Source organism: Anabrus simplex, chromosome 3 (genome assembly GCF_040414725.1).
Source record: "Anabrus simplex isolate iqAnaSimp1 chromosome 3, ASM4041472v1, whole genome shotgun sequence".
Classification (NCBI taxonomy): Eukaryota; Metazoa; Arthropoda; class Insecta; order Orthoptera; family Tettigoniidae; genus Anabrus; species Anabrus simplex.
In genome coordinates, this window is record NC_090267.1 from 158752238 (window position 1) to 158776536 (window position 24299).

The 24299-nt window shown below is 39.4% G+C and overlaps 1 protein-coding gene across 1 annotated transcript in view; it reads left to right on the forward strand.

The window, feature by feature from the left end:
- The window catches only part of Klp64D (kinesin-like protein 64D), a 186785-nt gene that overhangs the window by 26407 nt on the left and 136079 nt on the right, over positions 1-24299 (forward strand). Inside the window, exons 4-5 of the mRNA XM_067144246.2 lie at positions 9178-9368; positions 23059-23198. Coding sequence (XP_067000347.1) covers positions 9178-9368; positions 23059-23198 — 331 coding nt within the window. The remainder of the gene's footprint in view (positions 1-9177; positions 9369-23058; positions 23199-24299) is intronic.

Below are 24299 nucleotides of genomic sequence, written 5' to 3' on the forward strand. Positions count from 1 at the left end.
CCTCTGAAATAATAATCACATAATAATCACTTCTATATATAAAGCAACTTTTTCATACTAACACAAATTCATTCATGCGTACTATCCTGTATGCATGCATTACAATCAACATTCTCTACGGCTTGACATTATATTCCGTTCCATGTAGGTCTCTGATATTATCCCTTGACTCACATACCATTTAAATATTCACTTTGCTGTATTTACATGTATAACTTATGTCAAGTGGTCCCCATGCATTTAAACTAAACCAACCATCATAACACAAGATGAAATGAAATGGAACAAAATCACTCAGTTAACCTTTCTTTACAAATAACTATCATTTACTTTACCATAAAGCTACGGTTTTCCAAATATTTATAATAATAAAAATCGTACTGTCTAATATTTACAAAATAAAACGTTCTCTCTAAAACATCTACATGAGTTTTTACATGCTAAAAGTTTGTTACCGAGCTCAATGGCTGCAGTCGCTTAAGTGCGCCAGTATCCAGTAATCGGGAGATAGTGGGTTCGAGCCCCACTGTTGGCAGCCCTGAAGATGGTTTTCCGTGGTTTCCCATTTTCACACCAGGCAAATGCCAGGGCTGTACCTTAATTAAGGCCACAGCCGCTTCCTTCCACTTCCTAGGCCTTTCCTATCCCATCGTCGCCATAAGACCTATCTGTGTCGGTGCGACGTAAAGCAAATAGCAAAAAAAAAGTTTGTTCTAATCCTTCGGCCGTCCTTTCTGCTGCAGCATAGGATATCATTCACTACTGCTTCTACTCCATCATGATGCCATCGCTGGTTCCCATTGGATCAACTGCTCCTTGGATGCTGGACTGGACCATGACGTCTCCTGTTCAGGATACGACACTGCTACTGCTGCGGTCCCTCGCTGATTTGACCGGACTCATACCGGTTGCACGAATAGACTGATAACTTCATAACAGTCTGTAACTTCACTCGGACCTCAATTATTACTTAACCTATGACTAAAGAAGTTATTCATCATTACAAATGGCTATCGTGATCTATTATATCTTTGTGGATTGTGTTTCTACCACTACTTCCTACTGTCTTTCTAATGTTTATCTTCACTCGCGAATACCGTTCGCGTATGCCCGTCAGAAACTCCCGCACTTCAGTTTAGTTTCTGTAGAGCGACGGTCTTCGATACTTGGGTGCACATGTATTATTCCTTGCTCAATGTCAATCGTACAGATATATCCTCTACACCCGTTTACTGCTTCTAATACTTCGCGATTACACCATGCCCTTTCTCAGATGAGCTGTGCATATACTTTAATATTGTTTTCATTTTTTAACTCTTCCCAAATGACCCTCTTCATACAGCATAAAATAATTCTATGTCTGCTTCTGAGAATAAGTTTGAGAGTGAGTTCAAAACTCGATTAAGACTGAGTCAGTAACTGTCTTCTGCGGACACTATGCACGCAGGATTTAACACGGCAACTCTTAAGAAATGAGATTGATAATCAGAATTTCAATGTGACTACATTCAGAATGCCTCAGAATACTAACAGAATGTCTCTACTGCTACAAACTGAATCTTTGCCAATACGAACTGAAAGTCTCTTCTTATAAGAACAAGCATGAATGTCCCGAATACTAAAATTCTGTCTTTTTTTAAAACTCTCTCAGCTGTTGTTTTCATAACTTCCCCTCTATCTGGCTTCTATGCGTCCTCCAATCGCATCCACACTCGTTCTTTTGATCCCATTTTATTGGTTGATTACTCTGGTGATGGTTTCCTCATTCTTCTCAAGCTCAACTCTTTAACATTTGTCCGCTGTACCATATATTTCCAATCTCGTCGTTGACTTTTCGCCTTCATTCCGTCATGGGGTGTGTGTGTCAAATGACTTCATTTTTGGCATGGTGCAGTTTTACAATCCTTATCCGGCCCATCTTAATTTTCTTAAAGAATCCCTTCCTTTCAAAACATCCCTCCCTTTTTTTTTTCTTTTTCCCTAAAACATTGTCTTCTTGGCTCGAGCGAACCCTGGGCTGTTTCTCATTGTCTCAGCATTTTCTAGAGAAGTAGTGTCCCATGCCGTAAAGTTTTATAGCCACATTGTCCATGCCTGCCAAAGCTTCAACTTTCTATTGTTGACCCTCTTAGTCTGGCCCTTCTTAAGTCCTTGGGTCTCGTTTCTTTCAATTACAACAAGTATCCTTTACAGATATTCTATTCCCATTCCTCAGTATGTATAAATTTATATTTTCATGAGCGTGCCAGCATGGGCTCAATACCAATTCCCAAGCCGGGTAAAGATACAAAACTTCTGGATAGTTATAGGCCAACATGACTTAAAAATGACCTTTGTAAACTATTTGAAAAGATGGTTAACTGGCGTCTTTTGTGGGCCATGGAAAAGGAAGGTCTCTTGTCTAACTACCAGTGTGGTTTTCGCTCTCATCGGTCGCCATTGATCATCTGGCGATATGGGATTCTCTCCGCACTAAACCAGTGGGGATTTCGGGGAAATTTGCCAACGTTTATTGAGAACTTCATGTCCCTCCGACTCTTTCAAGTTTGAGTAGGGAATTCATTTTCTCAATATTACGTTCAGGAAAATGGACTACCACAGGGATCGGTACTGAGTGTCACACTGTTCGCAATCACCATCAAGATCATAATTGCCGCTGCTGGGCCTGCAGTCATTCCATCGCTGTATGTAGACTATTTAGCTCTACATTACAGCTCCAGAAGGGTGGCGTTTGCTGGGAGACAGCTACAGCAAGCTATTAACCGAATCGACAGAGGGGCCCTGGAACATGGTTTTCGATTTTCAGCGACGAAAATGCCAGTTGCACACTTCTGTCGACATTGGCTTGTGCATCATAAACCAGAACTCCGCTCTTGAGACAGTGTCCTACCAGTGGTAGACACCTGCAAATTCCTGGGTCTCCATTTTGGTAAGAGTTTAACGTGGCAGCCCACATCCGTCAGTTGAAGGTTGCTGTATGAACAGACTTAATATGCTTAAGTTTCTCAGCGGCACTTTGTGGGGGGCTGACCGTGCGGTTGTTGCTATCTTTTTACACGGCAACGGTCCTCTCCCAAATGGACTATGGTAGTACAGCTTACGGCTCAGCATCAAAATCTACGCTGAGTCTTGTTAAACAGTATTCACCATAGTGAAGTTAGGCTGGTAAGGGGCGCTTTCTGTACTAGCCCCATTCCCAGCATACTCGCTGAAGCAAGAGTTCCATCTTTAAGGAGGCAGCAGTTACTCTTCATGTGCGCTGCGAAAATTCGGGAAATGCTGCTACATCTAAGCTATCAATGCATCTTTAGTACCCAACACCACATGAGGTACCAAGACCGGCCAAATGCCACACGGCCGTTCAGGTTTCGAATTGATAGCTTGTGTCATGAATTAAATATAGATATTGGTGGTTGCCTTGAACAAACATTTAGCGAGGTACCTCCGTGGTTAGTTACGCGACCGGAAATACATCTAGATCTACTCTGTGGACCTAAGGTGAACATAGATTCCTCCGTTTATCGGAGGTATTTCTAGGACTTCATTCACCAGTATCTGGCCACGAGACATATCTTCACGGATGGTTCCAGAGTCGGAGAAAATGTTGGTTGCTGTTTCGTCACTGAAGATATGAACATGATGATCTCGCTTCCTAGTGTATGTAGCATGTATACTGCGGAGCTTTATGCCATCTTAGAAGCTCTGCAATTTGCACTGGGTGACGAAAGAAACCATTTTCTTATGTATACCGACTCAAGTTCTCTGCAGTCTATTAAAGCCTGTTTCTTGCAACACCCACTGGTGCAGCAGATTCATGACATTCTAGCCAGGTTAACTGATGCTGGCACCAGAATCACTTTCACGTGGCTTCCAAGTCACATTGTGATTGTGGGAAATGAATTTGCGGATAAAACTGCAAATGAAGCGCTACTTTTACCTCCAAGACCTATTATTGTACCGGCTAAAGATATTTGTTCTCAGCTACGTCAAACCATCTTGACGTCCTGGGAACTGGAGTGACAAGCTATCCGATCTCCCAACAAGATGAGAGCAATTAAGAAGACAACCTCCGTGTGGAGGTCCTCTTTCCGGCCTTCAAGGAGAGAAGCCATAGTATTTTGTAGGCTGATAGGTCATGGACGATCTATGCACCCTTATCTCCTAAAGAGGGAAGATCCTCCGAGTGTGCTCTTGTAGTGCCGACTTCACCGTGGCCATCATCCTCACATAATGCGCCGATCTCTCTGGCCTAAGATGGAGCCTTGGCCTGCAGGAAACGCTCAAATGCATATTAGCCGATGATTACATAAAATCAACTTCATTGTCCGTATCGCACTTTAACAGATGAGATTTTCTCATTAGTATTTTGTTTTTAATGTTGTCATTTAATCTTCTTATGCTATTTTTAAGGACACTTTCTCTCCAAGCATTGATACTTTGTCAATATATGAATTTTTCATCTAAACAGTGTTATGTGGCTGAAGGTGTTAATAATATACGGAACATGTACCACTTTTAACCAATAAGTTGTCATAAGCAACAAATATATTGACAAGGTGGAAAATAAAAAATACTTAGTTGTGAATCTATTAACCGATGACGTGACTACTGCTGATCCCGTCATCCGCTTTATGTGCTACAGTGGATTATTCAAGGGTATGTAAGTTACAAGTGTACTGTTATTTGATTCGTTAGTAATTTTTTGGCTTTATTCAATAATTTTTTGTTTTATTATGTTCTTCATTTCCAAATTCCTCCGTTGAATAAATAATTTTGTTTCATGTTAAATTCCTTTTCCACTTAATTTTTTCAATCAATCTGTCGCTACTGATCTGCATTTAGGGCAGTCACCCAGGTGGCAGATTCCCTATCTCTTGTTTTCCTAGCCTTTTCTTAAATTATTGCAAATAAATTGGAAATTTGTTCAGAGTGGATGATTACCTAGTTGTACTTCCTCATAAAACAAAAATCACCACCTGCCTGGCCTGATCAGGAATTGAACCCTGGACCCCTTAGGCCAAAGGCCAGCATGTTAAACATTTAGCCATGGAGCTGGACCACTGACAGTTGAACATCCAACACTAGAGGACCATAAAATGTTGGCACTGTGCAAGATTCTCTTTTTTTCCATTACAGATGATTCACACTTATTTTTCGCTTTATTGATGGTCTCACTATGATGTGCAACACAGTGTTGCACTTTTTTAAAAGGATTAGCAAGTTGTATGTCAACCAAACGATTATTTATATGAGAGGATTTTCTACCTCAACATGTTTTTAATATGGCAATCATGATCATTTTATTTTAATTCCACACACTTCATCAGTGTTTTTATTTGTTTGCATAAATGTAATATTTGAGCTTCTACTGTGGATGGACTTTAGATAGGTTGAAACATGTATAGATATCGTCCCATCTAATATAGATGGTTGTTTTGCATTGAAAAGGAGGATTATATAAGACTTTATTTGTAAAGTGATAGTCACCAATTTGGAATGAGATTTATAACATGTTGCTGTGCAAGATTATCTCTGGTAGAATAGACATTAAACAATTACATACGTCATGGCCAAATTTATTGTAATAAAGCACTGAAGCAAAAATACAGGTATTTATAACACACAAGTTGCATTTTTGTCAAGTCCCTGACCCAGTATTGCACAGCACCTGCTATGTCTTGTCATGAGGTATGTACTTGGTGTGTACTGCTATCTGGTGAAACACAGTTATCTTAGATGGGTTGCAGACCACAAGGGGTTGAGATATGAGACGCACCGAACACATGCCTCTTCAGCGATGTTAAAAGCAATTGAGTATGAGAAGGAGAAAGTACTAGTTGGAAGAGGTCTATGCTAAAATAAAGAACTGACATCATAGAGTTCTGTTATTAAATTCTGTCCTGTAAATCCTTTGAAAGTCTGTGTCAGCTAGTTCAGATCTAAAATAACCCTGTTGAGAGCAATAATGGGGCTAGGCTGAGTGACTCAAGGGGAAGAGTGCTGGTTTTTTGAGCCCACGTTGGCTGGTTCGATTCCTGCTCAGTGTTACTTGAAGGTGCTCAAAATTTCCCAGCCTTGTATAGGTATATGTACCGGTTCACACCAGAATTCCTGTTGGACAAAATTCTGACACCATAATATCTTCAAAGACAGTAAAGTTCATGGGACTTAAAACCAGTAGTAGTAGTAGTAGTATTGCAATAATACTGTATAAAATAGTGCAGTATATCATTTAAGACATTGAATTACTATTTGTAATTTTATTTTAAAACAAGTTTTGTTGTCTTATTTTGCCTTAAAGCTCATGTAGACATTTCCTGTATTCCAAACCACTTGCGAGAAACTGTAGGACAGTATGGCCTGGATGCACATAATGAGCGAGGCAATCAGTTGAGACAGTTTGCAACCGAAAACAATCTTTCCATTGTGAATACTATGTTTAAACACCACAAACGTCATCTCTTTACCTGGACCTCCCTGAATGGGCATTTTAAGAACCAAATTGATTACATCCTTGTCAATAAAAGATGGAGAACCTCCTTCCATAGTGCGAAAACAAAACCTAGTGCCGAATGCGGATCGGATCATCATTTACTCTGGGCCTACCTTAGAATCAAACTGAGCAGACCAGTTGTCAAAATAAACTTGATAAAGTTAGCGGCCCCTGAGTCAATTGCTTTCCAAGAAACACTACGAAGCACTGGGCCACCTGACCTAGAGGGAAATTGTGACATGGCTTGGAAGAGAATTAAAGAATGAATCACAGACACAGCGAGCAAGGTCCCTAAGATGAACACTGTAGTGAAGCGACAACACTGGATGAGTGACTGAAACTTTGGCACTAGTTGAAATGAGACTTAACATTCAGCTCACAGTCACAGATCCAGAACAACAAGGTCGATTAATGAAAAAACTGAACAGTGATATCAAACGTGCTTGTAGAAGAGACAAGAATGAACACATTAAGAAACTGTGTGCAGAACTAGAGGTGCATGCGACCAAAAATCACAGTGCAAAACTGTACGACAAGGTAAAATACTTAGCATGAGAGTTTATGCCTAAGACTCAGATTATTAAAGATGACCAAGGGAATATCATTACAAATGCAGCGGGCATCCCCAAAGTATGGAGAGAATACTGCATCAAGCTGTTCACTGATGACCCACAACCAATGCCAGGTCACCAGAACCCAACAGACTTTGAACCAATGATCCTTAGAGAAGAAGTGGAACATGCAATAAAAAAGCTCCAGAACCGGAAAGCACCAGACCAAGATGGAATTGCTGCTGAAATCCTAAAGAACATGGGTGACCTAGGTGTCGACTCCTGCACAAGTTATGTCAGAAGATATGGACATCTGGAAATTGGCCGGACCACTGGTGCCACTCCATCTTCGTACCACTGTTCAAAAAAGGTTCTCCACTTGACTGTGCAAACTATTGAACAATAGCCCTCATCTCCCATGCGAGTAAAATCATGCTCACTGTGCTGAATGAGAGGCTGAAGACCTTCTTACTTCCACAAATCTCAGAGGAACAAACCGGGTTTGTTCCAGGCAAAGGAACTCGTAAGCAGATCCTAAACATCCGGCAGCTCGTAGAGAAGACAAGGGAGTACAATATCAAGATGCTCCTGTGCTTCGTGGACTACAAGAAAGCTTTCGACAAGGTAAAATGGTCAAAGCTCTGGGCTATACTCATTGAGATGCGGATGCAGAGACATTTAGTGTACCTGATTCAACAATTGTACTCTTCGAACACTGCAACAGTGAGAGTTAATGGCAACTTCTCAGACATCTCTTCTACTTGTGCTGGAGTGCGACAAGGTTGCATTCTTCCCCCCCTCCTATTTAATGTATACAGTGAATATATTATGAAGGAGATTCTCAAGGACTGGAGTGACGGCATCACAGTTGGTGGTAGGAAAATTAACAATCTCAGATATGCAGATGACACTGTGATTATTGCAACAGCTGATCATGAACTAGAAGCCATCATACGGAGGTTAGACGAGCAAAGCAGAGAATATGATCTTGAAATCAACAATAAAAAGACCAAAGTGATGATTGTAGACCGTTTTAATAACAACAGGCCTGCCATAACAAGAATTGCGGATTATGAGGTTGTCAGTCGCTTCTAGTATCTAGGATCTATTGTCACAGATACTGGAGACTGTGAACCTGATATCCGCAAGCGCATTGCGATTGCAAGAAATTCAACAGCAAAACTTGCTTGCATCTGGAAGGACACCTCCATCACTTCCAAGACAAAGCTCACCCTCATGCGAACTCTGATCCCTATCGCGGCCTATGCAGCAGAAACTTGGATGATGAAGACGGCGGATCGCTGCAGGATTGATGCTCTAGAAATGTGGTGTTATAGGAGATTACTGCGAATACCATGGACAGCACACCGTACTAATGAATCGATCCTGCAACAGCTCGGCATCAGAACGAGACTGTTGACCCTTATCAGCCAAAAACAACTCGGATATTTTGGTCATATTGCCAGAAGACGGGAGGCAATGGAAATACTTATCGTAGAGGGAAAAGTCGAAGGCCGAAGACCTAGAGGACATGCACCGCTACGATGGATGCACAAGATCAAGAACTTGACCAGGATGAGCTTACAGCAAGCAAGTCACCATGCCCAAAGCAGAGACTTCTGGAGGAAGATCACCAAAAGGATTGTCGCGTGATACCACTACACCCTTACGAAGGGTTGGGCTAAGAGAGAGAGAGAGAGAGATATGTCCAATATTATCTGCAAGGGCAAATATAGAAGTGTTTATTGTTGTTATTTTCAACTGCAACGTAAATTGTCAAATTCACAGACTCTGTAGCACTCTCATTTTCCACATTTGCAGGCTTGCTTTTGCCAAAATGTGGCTATGGTAAATGCATTCTGCAAACCACTTCTAGGTGTATTATTTTGTAAATTTTAATAAATTCTGTTGCACTTCATCTCTATAATTTTTGACCAATTAAAATATATTTTATATTCCCATAATGGTTCTAGATAGCAGATGTTAATATTTGTCATAAAAATAAAGTCTAAAATTCCTTTTATTTAACATTAAATGTACAGTATATATCAGTGATAAGATATATTGTGTTAATTTCATCTCTATTATAATATTAGCCTTCCAGTTTCAGTAAACTTTTAAAATTCTTTACAGATATTTGGTTCGAGTTAACTATATTGAAATATACAATGAAGAAATTCGTGATTTGTTGGCCAAGGATCAGACAGTTCGATTGGAAGTGAAAGAGCGGCCAGATATTGGTGTATATATTAAGGATGTTTCTGCATATGTTGTGAATAATGCAGATGATATGGAGCGCCTGATGAACATTGGGAGAAAGAATCGTATGTATACTTATATTTTCCCAAAGCTGATTCCAGAGAATAGTCCACCCAAGTAGGAAAAAGTATTTAAAATAAAACTCAACAATTTGTTTTTATTATAGATAAAACTTGACATTTTATTAATTTTATGATATGTATTAATTTATTGATGTCTTTCAGTTTTTTATTGTGTGCTTAATTGATCCTTTATGTAGAGGCTATTTCTCAATAGGTTTAGGAATTTCTGTTTATTATGATGAAAAGTTATGAAAATAGTTATAGTAAATGGTAATTCTAATGCTCTTTCTCTTCTCAGTAAAGTACTTATTTAGGTTATTAACAGTTTATGAAGGTGTAATAAAGCGATGAATTTATTGCTGCAGGCCGTGTAAACACACGACTAAAAAGGTATTAAAGTTTCTGTAGACGAAAAGTGCGTGGCTCAGTCGGAATAAAACCGACATTATTATGCATAAATCTCTATTTGTTTAGATTGTAAGTTTCATATATATGTTAAAAAGAAATGTACAAATGTAAACACACGATGCCTGGAATTGGCCCCAAACAGGTATTCAAAAAACCATTCCAGAGAGGTTTAATGATGTCAAAATCTTTGTACTAATTTTTTTTTTAAGTTAAGGTTTTTTTACATTTATTTCAGCTGCCATTTGTCTTTTTTAATTGTTAAAATTGTAAAGATTCTTCAGATATAGTGTTGACTAGCAGGACGATACTGTAAAGATTGTAGGAGATTGCCGAGCTGCAGTATAGGTATGCAAAATGTTCATTTTCTTGTACGATGAGAAGAAATGCAGAAAAACAGAACTAAGCTTGCAGATGGATACTCCAAGAGAACTTATTGAACTGCTATTCATACCCTATACAAGAATGGTACAATTCCATTTTTTGTGGCTTGGGCATATTATGTACTAGTTGTTTCGTATCCATTGCTGATACGTTAGATTTTTAAATTTCAGCAATAATGCCATCTATCGGAAATGAGAAGTGGCAGCAGAAGAGATATATCACAATTCAACTAACAACAATAGTTGGTCACTATAATGTGATTGTTGATTAGTGGCTTGAGTACTTCTGTTTTCTTCCAGCTCACTTGTCAGTGATATTAGGACATTCAAGATCTTGGCTTTTAACCCCCTCTTTTATAATCCTTTTTCTCCCCTCATACTTCATTCCTTTGTGATGAAAACACAGCTTGTTGTTAAATGTCTTGGTAATAAAATCCTAAATTCATGATAATCTCCATTATTTTGGGTCATTCGGTAAAATTATGTCAGATATAAATGATTGGAAATAAAATTTTCTCTTTTTCTTATGTACACATTTTAGATAGAATGTATATATCAGGAGATATTTGTAAGTTAGTGAAAATTGTAATAAAAATGAATATCTCCAGTAAGGGGGGGAGGAGAACTTATAGAAGGGAAATGGGCCCTCAGTGGAGAAAATGCCACTGAAACCCCATATCAACTGTAGCGTCTGTACTCCAGAGGAGCGGCTACAAAAGGTGTCTGTTCTCCATGTTAGAAGAGGCCTACTTGGCTGGCAGTAGCTCTAAAATGCCCTTGGGGGTGGCAAACTCATCGTAATAAAAGCCTATATGATAAGTGTACTGAAGCCTTGGAAAATGCTAGGGCGTTCCCCACAAGCGGCGTGCAAAATGCTAGGGCATTCCCCATAAGTGACGTGCAGTTCTTGTGATGCTGGGAGAAATGTGAGAAATGGGCTACCAGCAACTAAATACATCAAGATAGCAACCGTCAATGTAGTGACACTAGCAGGGAAAGTGGAAGAAATTGTAGATTTTATGGTTGACGAAGATATAGCATTGCTGCGAATCAATGAGACCAAATGGAAAGGAAAAAGTGAGAGGAAACTAAAGAAAGGATACACCTTATACTATAGTGGAGGAAGAGAAGCCAAAAATGGTATAGGTCTCATAATTAGAAAAGACCTAAAGGAATACCTATAATTGGTGGAAAACAAAAATGACAGGTTGATTAAAGTCAGATTGAGACTTGAAACTGGTGTTACAGGTATAATTCAAGGGTATGCTCCACAAACAGGAAATACAGATACAGATCTAGAGGAATACCTTGAATATCTGGAAGGCCATATACAGGACAAACAAGTTGTGATCATAGGAGACATGAATGCCCAAGTAGGTCAGGCTAGAAAAGGAGATGGAGAGATTAGGACCCTTTGGATATGGGAAGAGAAACAGGGCTGGAGATATTTTGGTAGACTTTTGTAGAACAAACGAGCTGATCACTGGTAACACATGGTTTCGAAAGGAAAACAGTCAGAAGACAACAAGGTATAGCTGGGATGACAAATTCAAAACATTTTGGTTGAGAAAGGTAACTGGAAAATATTGGTAGATGTAACAGCCCTCCCAACTGAATCATTTGAAAGAGATCACAGAGTTCTGACAGCTAAGTTAAAGATTGGAAAGATACAGAAGATGACTGAGATTAGGCAGAGAAAGCTAAGGGTGTGGGAATTGCAGGAGAAGGAAGTAAATGAAGAGTTCCAGACACACATTAAAACAAGTATACCTAAGGAAGACGTTGGAAGGGTCGAAGAAGAATGGGCGTACTTTTAAACAGCCGTGGTGGATTATGCAGAAAAGACCTGTGAAAGAGTATCAGGAAGGAAGAAAGATCAAGAAATGCCCTGGTGGAATGACAGGGTAAAAGATATAGTTAAACGGAAGCAACAAGCTTGGAAAAGATAGCTGAGAAACAGAACAACAGAATGCAAAACAGAATACAGGCACTGCAATAAGGAGTGCCCCAAGGTGGTTCAAGAAGAGAAAAAGAAATGCTGGCAAAAATTCACTGAATCTCTGCAAGAAGATACAACCAGAAGCAAAAAGATCTTATTTGAGTGGGTAAAAAAGAAGAAAAACTCAGGTGAAGGTGCTAACTTCATTAAAAATGAACAGGAGGAAGTGATGACACAGAAGCAGAATATATTGCAGAGGTGGGGAAAATACTTTGAACAGCTTTACAAGATGCAAAATACCTTGGTACGACGAGAAATCAAAGAACCAGATTTAGTGCAGATGGAGGATGAAGAAAATGATGTGTCCATGGCAGAGATCAAGTGGGCCACTGAAAGAATGAAACAAGGCAAGGCAGCTGGAATTGACGAGATCACCATAGAAATGATAATAGCACCAAGGGCAATTGGTCTACAGTGGTTGTATAGACTCTTCAGAGTGATATGGAGAGAAAAGACTGTTCCAAAAGAATGGACGAAAGGGGTAATTATACCACTTTTCAAGAAAGGAGACAGGAAGCAATGTGAAAATTGTAGAGGAGTGACACTGATACCACATTCAGCTAAGATCCTTGAAAGAATCTTGGATAAACTAATAAGAGACAGAGCATAGGGAAAATTGGCAGAACACCAGTATTGATTCAGAAGAGGCAGGTCCACATTTGACCCATTATTTGCATTGTGTCAAATGATGGAAAGGTATTGGGAATATGGAAAGGACATAGTGGTAACGTTTCTAGATATCGAAAAGGCATATGACAGTGTCCCATATAATTTGGTAAGGAAAACATTGACAGAGGCACAGATTTGGAATGAAACAATGCAGATGGTAATAGCATTGTATCAAAATTGTGAAAGCTGTGTAGACCCAAAGTGGGTCAAACTGAATGGTTCAGAGTTCAGTCAGTCTTAAGGCAGGGAAGTGTGTTGTCTCCCTTACTCTTCATTATCATCATGGTTAGATATCTACATAATATCAAGGATAAGATGAGGGGTGAGGAAGTACAGACACAAGTTGATTTGTGGAATGAGGAGATAAGAAATTTTGTAATGAAGATTAATACTGCGAAAAGAAAGACTTTGATCATGGCGAGAGGTAACAGAAAATCCAGAGGAGTGATAAAAATAGGAAATGAACCTCTTGAAGTAGTGAAAATTTTTAAATATTTAGGCAGCATGATGTCAAAAGATGGATATTTGGATGGAGAAATTGATTTAATAATGCAGCAGTCTGCAAGTTTCTACTAGAGTGTGAGAGCCATTGTATGGAACAAAGATGTACCAATGAATTGCAAGAAGGTTTTGTACTCATCCTATTATAAACCTATACTGACCTATGCTTCAACAGCCTGGACGTTGACTAAGCAGAACCAAAGAAAGATAAAACATCTGAAATTAGGTTCTTGAGCAGCATACAGGGAAGGACAAGAGGAGATAGAATATGAAATCAGGAAATAAAGAGAAGCGTGGGAGTGTGTAAACTTCAGGAAGAAATTGATATAGCAAAGCTAAAATGGTTTGGACACATGGTGAGAATGCCAGGGGAGAGAATACCAAAGAGAACATTCATTTATAGAGAGACTGCAAAGAGGCCTAGAATGAGATGGAGGAGCTCTGTTGTGGACTGTATTGCAAATAGGAGTCTATAGCAATAAAGTACTAGAAGAGGAGTGGTGGAAAGATTGAGTAAGGTGGAGGACTTTGGTATACTACCCTTCCCAGAGAGAATCTGGAAAAGGGAATATATGAAGAAGATCTCCACTACTATTCCTCATACAGTAAAAAACATATGAAACTTATGAGAGTTTGCACAACTTTCACTATGTACAGTGTTTCTATACAGCAAATGTTAATTGCGGAATTTGATCCCCTTAATATTGCTATGCCACTTAATACTAATTAAAAAATGTATAGCCTAGTGTACAACCCATCTATCCCTGAACTTAAATATGGAGTTTTGAATAATTGTGTTCTGCTGTTGTAACATTATACTGTCACAGGCAGACAGGATATGTACAGCCTCTACATTTTTGACATTTGTATACCTAATCAGAGATAAAGAGGAAGTATGATGTACATGTTTGAACTATACAAATTTATAATTTATCTATATAGATGGCAAATTGTGTTAGTGGTGCATAGAATAGAGGCAAAGTCATGCTGGAGGAACCAGGTGAACCCCATTATCAATTCCTGTTGACTGAAATCCGCATGAAACACAATAGAAAGCAAGCGAAGAGGTCAATAAGAGTGAAGAAGATCAAATTTGTTAAGATGAGGAATCCAGAAAATGTGGAGTTACTGGACACATTGGTGGAGTATATGGACTGTTGTACTGAGTTCACCTATGAATTGACTACATATCATATGAACACATTCAATGTTTGCTGTATGCTGAAGGCCAAAAAAAACCAGCTTTGTGTTTCCCGGAGCCACCTAAACGTCAGACAAGAGGCACGGTTCGGGAATAACACTGTGCAGGAAACAGTTCAGGAGAAGAAACAGGTGTTTCAGGCATGGACAGTGTGTAATCCAAGCTTGGAGAAGAACAACAGGCTGAGAATTGAATATCACCTGAAGAAGAGGGCATCAGTAAAAGCAGTGGAGCAAGCTAAGAAGGCAGCATATCTCTGTATGGAGATTGGAAACTCCAGATGGTCAGAAGAAGCTCTGCAAAATTGCAGTGCAAAGACTCAACAAAATTTAGGACACTCTGGCGCCAATCTTAATCCGTGATGATCAAGGTAGACTTCTTTTCCAAAATGACAACATCAAGGAAGGCTGGAGAAACTACTGTAAGAAACTGCCAAATGAATATTGCCTCCAGCTAACCGATGTCATTGGTGATATCACTTTTGAAGAAGTCAAGGAAGTAGTGCACCAAATGAAGAATGGAAAAGCAGTAGGTCCCGACAAGATTCTACTAGAACTGTGGGAGAGATGAGATGATACTGAAATAAAGTTTTTCCAAATTCTGTTCAAGATCAGGAACGGTGACCCATTGCCAAACATGTCTCCGGAAAATTTCTTGTTGCCATTTTGCAAGAACAAAGGCGACTTGTAAAATTGTGGACATTACAGAGACATGAAACTAATTCCACTTACTCTAAAGATTTGGGAACAAATGATTGATTGTGTGAGGAAGTTCGTCCAGACGAACATTAATACTAACTAGTGTGGATTTGTACTGTGAAAATCTTCTGTAGATGCAGGTCAGGCCATGAGAATTCTAATGAAAAAACTCAGGTATGCCAAAAAAGACTTCCCATAGTTTTCATCGATATTGAGAAAGCATTCAACAGAGTGCCGAGAAATTGATTTTGACAGCAGTATGAGCTTGTGACATTCCAGAATCTTACGTAAATTTGATTCAGGATACGTACAAGGATGTGAACACACACGTGAGATGCACTACAGGGATATAAAAACCTTTTCCTCTTAACATTAGAGCCCACCAGAGCAGTGTTCTTAGGTTGTTCCTTTTCATCGTCCACGAACCTGCTACACAGGCGTAGCAGGGGGAGAGGTGATACTCCCACGTGGCGCGTCCCAGGTGGCGGACTTGAGGGAAATAAAATACCTCTCGCGGACCAAACACACTACCCCCTGCGGGTGGGGGAAGCACAGTAGAATACAGCCGCGGTATCCCTTGCCTGTCGTAAGAGGCAACTATAAGGGGCGACCAAGGGATGATTGAATTAGAACCATGAAACTACTCTTGATTCGTACCATCATGCGGGGAACACCATGGGTTGCATGTACTTGCGAGTAGTATCACTAAATTGGTATGAAATAGGTTTGTGATTAGTAATACCAATATAAATGGTCCGTTATTGGACATTATAAATTTTCCAGCCAGCTCACTCTTGGTTGCCAGCGTTTCGCCCTCGTGTGCTAGGGTGGGCTCGTCAGTTGGTACCTAGCACACCTACCAATACGCTGGCTAGTGCATACCGTGGAGGCCACTGCGTAGGCTAACTGGAGCCACCGGCAGTGCCAATGCACTAAGAGACTTTGTCTCATCACTAAAAATTGATGCCTGCTTGGCCATCAGATGATATAGATGTTGATTCCCATAGGGAATCTGAAATATTTGTCCTGAATGAGCAAATTTATAATACCAATATAAATGGTCCGTTATTGGACATTATAAATTTTCCAGCCAGCTCACTCTTGGTTGCCAGCGTTTCGCCCTCGTGTGCTAGGGTGGGCTCGTCAGTTGGTACCTAGCAATGTCCAATAACGGACCATTTATATTTATATTTATATTGGTATTGGTATTGGTATTATAAATTTGCTCATTCAGGACAAATATTTCAGATTCCCTATGGGAATCAACATCTATATCATCTGATGGCCAAGCAGGCATCAATTTTTAGTGATGAGACAAAGTCTCTTAGTGCATTGGCACTGCCGGTGGCTCCAGTTAGCCTACGCAGTGGCCTCCACGGTATGCACTAGCCAGCGTATTGGTAGGTGTGCTAGGTACCAACTGACGAGCCCACCCTAGCACACGAGGGCGAAACGCTGGCAACCAAGAGTGAGCTGGCTGGAAAATTTATAATGTCCAATAACGGACCATTTATATTGGTATTATAAATTTGCTCATTCAGGACAAATATTTCAGATTCCCTATGGGAATCAACATCTATATCATCTGATGGCCAAGCAGGCATCAATTTTTAGTGATGAGACAAAGTCTCTTAGTGCATTGGCACTGCCGGTGGCTCCAGTTAGCCTACGCAGTGACCTCCACGGTATGCACTAGCCAGCGTATTGGTAGGTGTGCTAGGTACCAACTGACGAGCCCACCCTAGCACACGAGGGCGAAACGCTGGCAACCAAGAGTGAGCTGGCTGGAAAATTTATAATGTCCAATAACGGACCATTTATATTGGTATTATAAATTTGCTCATTCAGGACAAATATTTCAGATTCCCTATGGGAATCAACATCTATATCATCTGATGGCCAAGCAGGCATCAATTTTTAGTGATGAGACAAAGTCTCTTAGTGCATTGGCACTGCCGGTGGCTCCAGTTAGCCTACGCAGTGGCCTCCACGGTATGCACTAGCCAGCGTATTGGTAGGTGTGCTAGGTACCAACTGACGAGCCCACCCTAGCACACGAGGGCGAAACGCTGGCAACCAAGAGTGAGCTGGCTGGAAAATTTATAATGTCCAATAACGGACCATTTATATTGGTATTATAAATTTGCTCATTCAGGACAAATATTTCAGATTCCCTATGGGAATCAACATCTATATCATTGTGATTAGTTGCAGTAAAAAGCCTGGCCTGGTGGATTCCAGTACCCGTGCATTGTACCCATGTGGGCAACACCGCGGGTCTGGGCGTAGCCTGTGAGTTGTACCGTACCGCTATATGAGCGGCACCGTGGGTCAGCGTTGCCTGTGATTGGTACCCACTATGTGAGGAACACCACGGGAATACTGGCGCCTGTGACTAGTACACCTAGGTGAGGAACCTTACCGGTCTGCGTTGGCTATGAGTGGCGCCATTGTGTGAGAAACACCATAGGTCTGCGTTCCCTGTACGAATTGCAATACTTGTGAGTAGTACCATCTTGTGTGGATCACCGTGAGTCTTCGCTACTTTTAATCAGTACCCCAAAAATAACAAATACCATGGTTCTACTTTACTCGCAACATGTACCATTCTGTGGGGCCTTAGACGTGAATTTAGCACCCCTTCAGACATCAAGCATCATTGTGCTTTATAAATGGTCCCTTGGTCGACAATACTCTAGACCTCGATGTTAGGCCCCTGTAAACAACAAGCATCATCATCATCGTCATCATCACCTTTTCATCGTCATGAATTTCCTGAAATCGGAAATCACGAATGCCCTTCTTGAGACATTACTGTTTGCTGATAATGTTGTGTTGATCAGTGACAAAGTGACAAAGCTTCAGGAGGTATTTGAAAAATTGTGAAAACTCTTAAAGACAATGGACTGAAAGTGAGCCTGACAAAGACCGAACATCTCCACTGCAGTTTTGAAGTTCCTGTGACTCCAATGCCAGTTATTTTGCTGAATCCAGCTTTGGCCATGATCATTCTCCCCTATTCTGAACGTCCTTTGATTGATCTTTTGTCTGTTTATTATGAATTAGTTTTCCTCAGCCCATTCGGCTAGTTTATTGAGAGCTGTTTGAAGCTTTTCTGTGTTCCGTGAAGCCATGACCATTGACAAAATATTTTAATGATCATCAATGATCTTACTGGTGAATGTTAAATACTCAGTCCCCATTGTTATGATTAAAAATTAACAGAAAAATTGAATGAATATTTGCCGGACTGAGTGGCTCAGATTGTTGAGGCGCTGGCCTTCTGACCCCAACTTAGCAGGTTCGATCCTGGCTTAGTCTGGTGGTATTTGAAGGTATCAGATGTCAGCCTCATGTTAGTAGATTTACTGACACGAAAAAGAATTCCGGCACCAGGACGTCTCTGAAAACCATAAATGTAGTTAGTGGGACGTAAAGCAAATAACATTATTGAATGAATATTTAATATTTTATAACTGCATTGTACTAGAAATAATAATAATAATAATAATACATATCAAAGAGATACTAAGTACAGAATAGAAAAGGTCAACCCGACACCAGTAGGATCCGAACCCACAACCTTCCGATTTTGCATCTGATGCTCTTACCAATTGAGCTATGGTAGCGTGGGTCATATTTGTTCCGTTGGAAAGGATATAAGGTACAGATCTGGCATTACTGCCATCATGACTGTTGAGTGTGTGCAAGTTGGTGATATAGGCCAATTCAATAAATATTTAATTTTCACGAACATGTCGTACACAGAATAAACTTTTGACCCAGTAGGTCATGTATAGTACATATCGAAAAGATGTTAAGTACAGAACAGAAATAGCCAAATGGACACCAGTGCGCTGAACCCACAACCTTCTGATTTTACATCAGATACTCTTACCAGTTGTGGCTTGGGTTATATTTATTGTATTGAAAAGGATCTAATAATAATAATAATAATAATAATAATAATAATAATAATAATAATAATAATAATATTTGTTTTACGTCCCACTAACTACTTTTTAAGGTCTTCAGAGAAGAAAAAGGATCTAAGCTACTACCATAAAGCTTGGTGAAGGGAACATTGTTGCTGTTAGTAATTAATACTCTAGATCAGGCATCGTCAATCCAGAGTGAAATGCCTTCGGAGCCGGTTTGCTCCCTGCTCTCGAGAATCTAGAGCAGTTCAGCGAGCAAGTAGGAAAAGTGCATGACATAGTACGTACTGAAGGCCAGTGACGCATAGGCATAGCACATATTTCTGGACAGGTTAGATTGCGCAACAATGCTCGTGAACTCGTGAGGTGACAGTAGTGTGTTTCCGCCTGTATCCTCACACTACATGGCGTTCAAATCTAGTCAGTAGATGTTGCATTTACTGTCAGAGAGTTCAGCACACTGTAGGCCATCGATGCCAACAAGTTTAAAACTTTCCTGGGAAGAAGAGTATTTAATAGTACAAGAAAATAACACAGCAAAATGTTTAATATGTAATGAAATGAAATGGCGTATGGCTTTTAGTGCCGGGAGTGTCCGAAGACATGTTTGACTCGCCAGGTGCAGATCTTTTCATTAGACCCAGGACCCCTGTGACCAAAGGCCAGCGCGCTAACCATTTAGCCATGGAGCCGGTCTAATGTAATAATTTTTAATGTGATTCAATATTTTATTACATATAATAAAATATTGAATCACATTACAAAATTTAATCTGCAGCACCATTATTCCTTGTGTCATGCCAACAAGTATGATAAATATGAAGTCCAAGAAAGGATGGCTTTGCTAGAAGAACTTAAAAACAACACATTTGAGGAGGTACGTAAATTTCATATTATCCTATCAACTCTTTATACAAGGAATTTCTCTCATCGGTTGTGTTATAAAGTTTGATAATTCATCAAAGATGATTTATTTATCTGCAAGTATGTTATATTTCATTATTTTTAACAGGAGGATATGCATTCAAGTGAACTGTTATTCGGACCAGTTACAAGATTGCTTTGCAGATAGGGCGAACTTTGAGACCCTTGTGAGAGTGCGTTTGTGAAAGAGCATATACGTCTGGCAGCTGAGGCAGTCTGTCCAAAACAAGTGGATGATTTTCAGTCTATTACCTTATCCTCTTCTGCAAATATGCGATGAATAAAGGACCTAGCTAGTGACGTTCATAGTCAATTATGTAGCATCAAAATAAATTTAATAACACTTTCACTGGCGCACAGATATTAATGACACTTCCCAACTTGCTATTTTTATCAGAGGCTGTAACCTCATCACAGGGTACATTAAATTAAGAAAATACATAATAATAAAATAATGAGAATGAAGCAAAAGAGGTACAAATATCAAAACAACAGTTGCAACCATCGTAATGTTCGGAGTTGCAAGTTGCTAGACGTGAAAACAAACAGGTAAACCAACATGACAGCTAATGAAGTATGTGGGAAGGTGGCTAGGATCTCTCAGAGGGTGAATGGTTACTTGATGTTGTAGGGAAAGAAAAGTGAACGGGGGTCACCCTTTAAAATCAAAATTTTACTAACAAAATAAAGATCAGAATAACATGAAGACATACGAAATTATGACAAATTAAAAACATTTGCACTGTAAGTAAGTTGGCGAAGTAAATACATTTTCAGTGAATGTCGCTTGGCCGGCATGTGTTACCAGTAAAAGTAATTCAGAACACACATTAAACAAAACAAAATTAGACTAGAAACGGGAACAATTACAAGCACCAAAGAAATTCAATTAATTTAAAAGAAATGAAAATGGCTTACAGGATTGCGTACTACATTATTAAATTAAAAAGGGAATGATAAAACTCGATCAGGGGCTAAGTTAAATTGCTCCCATATCCAAAACACTTCTGGTATGGAGCAGATAACTTAGCATACATCGAGGGACACTGAACTATGGGAGGCAATGTCGGGGGAAATTAAAAAGGAGAATTGCCTCCAAAACAAAAGGATAATAACTAGCTGCAAATGTTAAAGCTTTTAAGCAAAAAATGCTACTGTGTAAAAGTCAGTTCGTTAATGAAGACGCAACACATTTCCCTACTTTGACTGCAGAGTTGTGTCTAGCTCCAAACTATTCCAGTAAAACATTAGAAGAATATAAAGAGGTTTCAGTGCCACTATATGACGAATTTGAGAGTAAGTTTCATGATATTCAGGCATTAGAAAAGGATGTGCAGGTGTGCGCTACGCCCTTCCCAGTGGATGTGCAAACTGTTACACTAGAACTGCAGCTAGAGCTGATTGACTTACAGTACTATACTCAAATTAAAGATAAGTTTGCAAACACAAACAGTTTGATTGAATTTTATGTTCATTTTCCACAGGAGAGATTTCCTAGATTGCACATATTTTAAGTATATTCGGATCGACTTACTTATGTGAACAGATGTTTTCATTAATGAAGATTTTGTAAATCTAGACACAGAAGTAGGCTCACCGATGAAAACTTGAAATGTGCTTTGTGACTTGCCAGTATGCATACGACAGTACCAAATATTAATAAATACTATCTAAACGAGCCCAAAGGTCCCGTGAAGGAGGAGTACACCGATGATATGTTTCAATTCATGTGTTTAATTTGTTGTCATAAAGTCCATACAAGTATTGAAATGTATGTTAATGAGAGTGTAAAGAATGTGTACAAATCACATAAATCACATTTTCTTTTAGTAAATGTATGCATCCCAAAGCTTCAATTAATCGTGGTCCGCCTCCGTGTTGTAAATGTTAGTGTTATTAGCTGCTGTCCTCCGGGGCCCGGGTTCAATTCCCGGCACTGCCAGAAATTTAAGAATGGCAGGAAAGCTGGTATATGGTTGAAATGGTACATGCAGCTCACCTCCATTGGGGGCATGCCTCAAAAGAGTTGCACCACCTCGGGATGAGGACATGAGTTCACTTCACAGTTAATCGTGAAAATGTATTTATTCAGGACATGATGGACACTGCTGTATATTTCCTTCGTCAATGAATAATTTTCTTACCAGCTGTAATCTGTGTCCTGTTCATCTCACATGATCCATGCTCCAAATAATAATAATAATAATAATAATAATAATAATTATTATTATTATTATTATTATTATTATTATTATTATTATTATTATTATTAGCTGTTGTTCATGTTATTTCCGAGTGGCAAATACAGTACGACCATGGTATGCAACCCGCCTGTCCGCTGCTCTCTTGTCACGTGGCAGACAGCCGTCCCGAGCGGAGCAAGTAACACCGGCTCCGTAGAGCAACTAGCTGATGACATCTGCTCTAGATAAGTGCCCTGTTGTAAGTTATTGTGATGATTTAAGTTCCAGTATCATAACAAGCAAACAAACAAACCCTATGGTGCTACAGCCGTGATGGGCCCTGACCTACCAAGCGACCGCCGCTTAACCCAAAGGTCTGTAGATTACGAGGTGACATGTGGTCAGCACATTTTCTCTCAGCTGTTATTCTTGGCTTTCTAGACCAGGCCTCTAACTCACTCTCACTATCAAATAGCTCCTCAGCTGCAGTCACATAGGCTGAGTGGACTTCAAAGATATTTTTAGGGTAGTGCATGTTTGCATTTGCATACATGTTTGAAAATCCCAAAAATGATCATGCCAGGCCCTCTTTATCTTCCAGAAGCAGAAATTAGACCACATTTTTATAAAGGATATCTGTTTTATTTAATACAATACAATCCTTTTTCTGTGGATTTCATTCTTTTTGCTATGTTTCCAAATTATATCTGTTCTTCATATTATTTTCTTCAAATAAGTACACAATACTGGTAAATTAAATGTAATGTAATGACATGTTTATATTTCTTACAGGGATAGTTGGAGCTACAGCAATGAATACACAGAGCTCTCGATCACATGCAATCTTCACGATCATTGTGGAAAATGGTCTTGTTGGTGATGATGGGAAACAACACATCAAAATGGGAAAGCTTCATCTTGTAGATCTTGCTGTGAGTAGCAGTTTACCAAGTATTTTATGACAGATGAATCCTTCATCTCTCTGACCCTTGCAAAATTGACTCGTTTTATAAATTTGTGAATATCACACAACTCTTAAATGAAAAGTGATATTTATTTGTATATAAATATTGGACACTCTTGAGACTCGCATGCAAATCCCCTCCACTTTGTTGACAGTTGCTTGAACTATTTTGGTGGAATATTTAGAGCTTGATACCTTTTGATTTAAATCTGTAGATGAGGAATACTATATGTAATAGAATACCAACTGGATGTACAGCAGCATGCAAGTTAATTCGAACTAGGTACAGAAAAGGAATCCTGTAATGAAAGTTCCGTATATACGTACATAATCCCTGCATATTTTGCTTGAAATTTGCCAGCAGAAAGACAGGGTGTGGCTTGTATTTGCATCAGTGTCGATACAATACTCCTGTGCTTAAAGTAAATACAAAATTTTAATATTCCACCTTCTCAATACTAAAAAAATCATTTGATGTTTTTACAAAAACATTACAATGATATTAATAGGTACTAGTTTCAGTCCACTGTGGACCATCATCAGCCTAGCCAAATTACAACAGTGAAAGACATAGTGATAAAATGAAGTAAAATAATGTGGAGAAATGAGAGAGGATCTAGAAGGATGGGATGGTGGTGGAATGACAGACAAAAGTGAAAAACCGTATTTGTGAATTATGATAAAAGTAACAGAAGTGTTCACATTGACAAGTAAAATCTTTGTGAAGTCACGTAAAAACTCTTAATGAGATAGTCTTTGGTTGACAGTTACTCCTGTGTTGCACAATTAAAATATATAACTAAGTATATGCTTCTAGAATGTTCTAGATGTGAGTTCCACTTTAGCGTAGAGGGAAGAATTGTCCGATGAGACCAGCATAAGATTAAAAGTTGACAAAGTTGGACATGTTCTATGGTGGAATAAAAAGCTTGCTGTGTTAAACAGAAGTAGTCTCAGTTCAGTCGGGACCCCAATGAACCTTGCGCTGCGTGGAACAAACTTGCTGTATTGAATGCAACTTGCAATGCAATGCAACTTGGCTAGGCTGATGATGGTCCACAGTGGACCG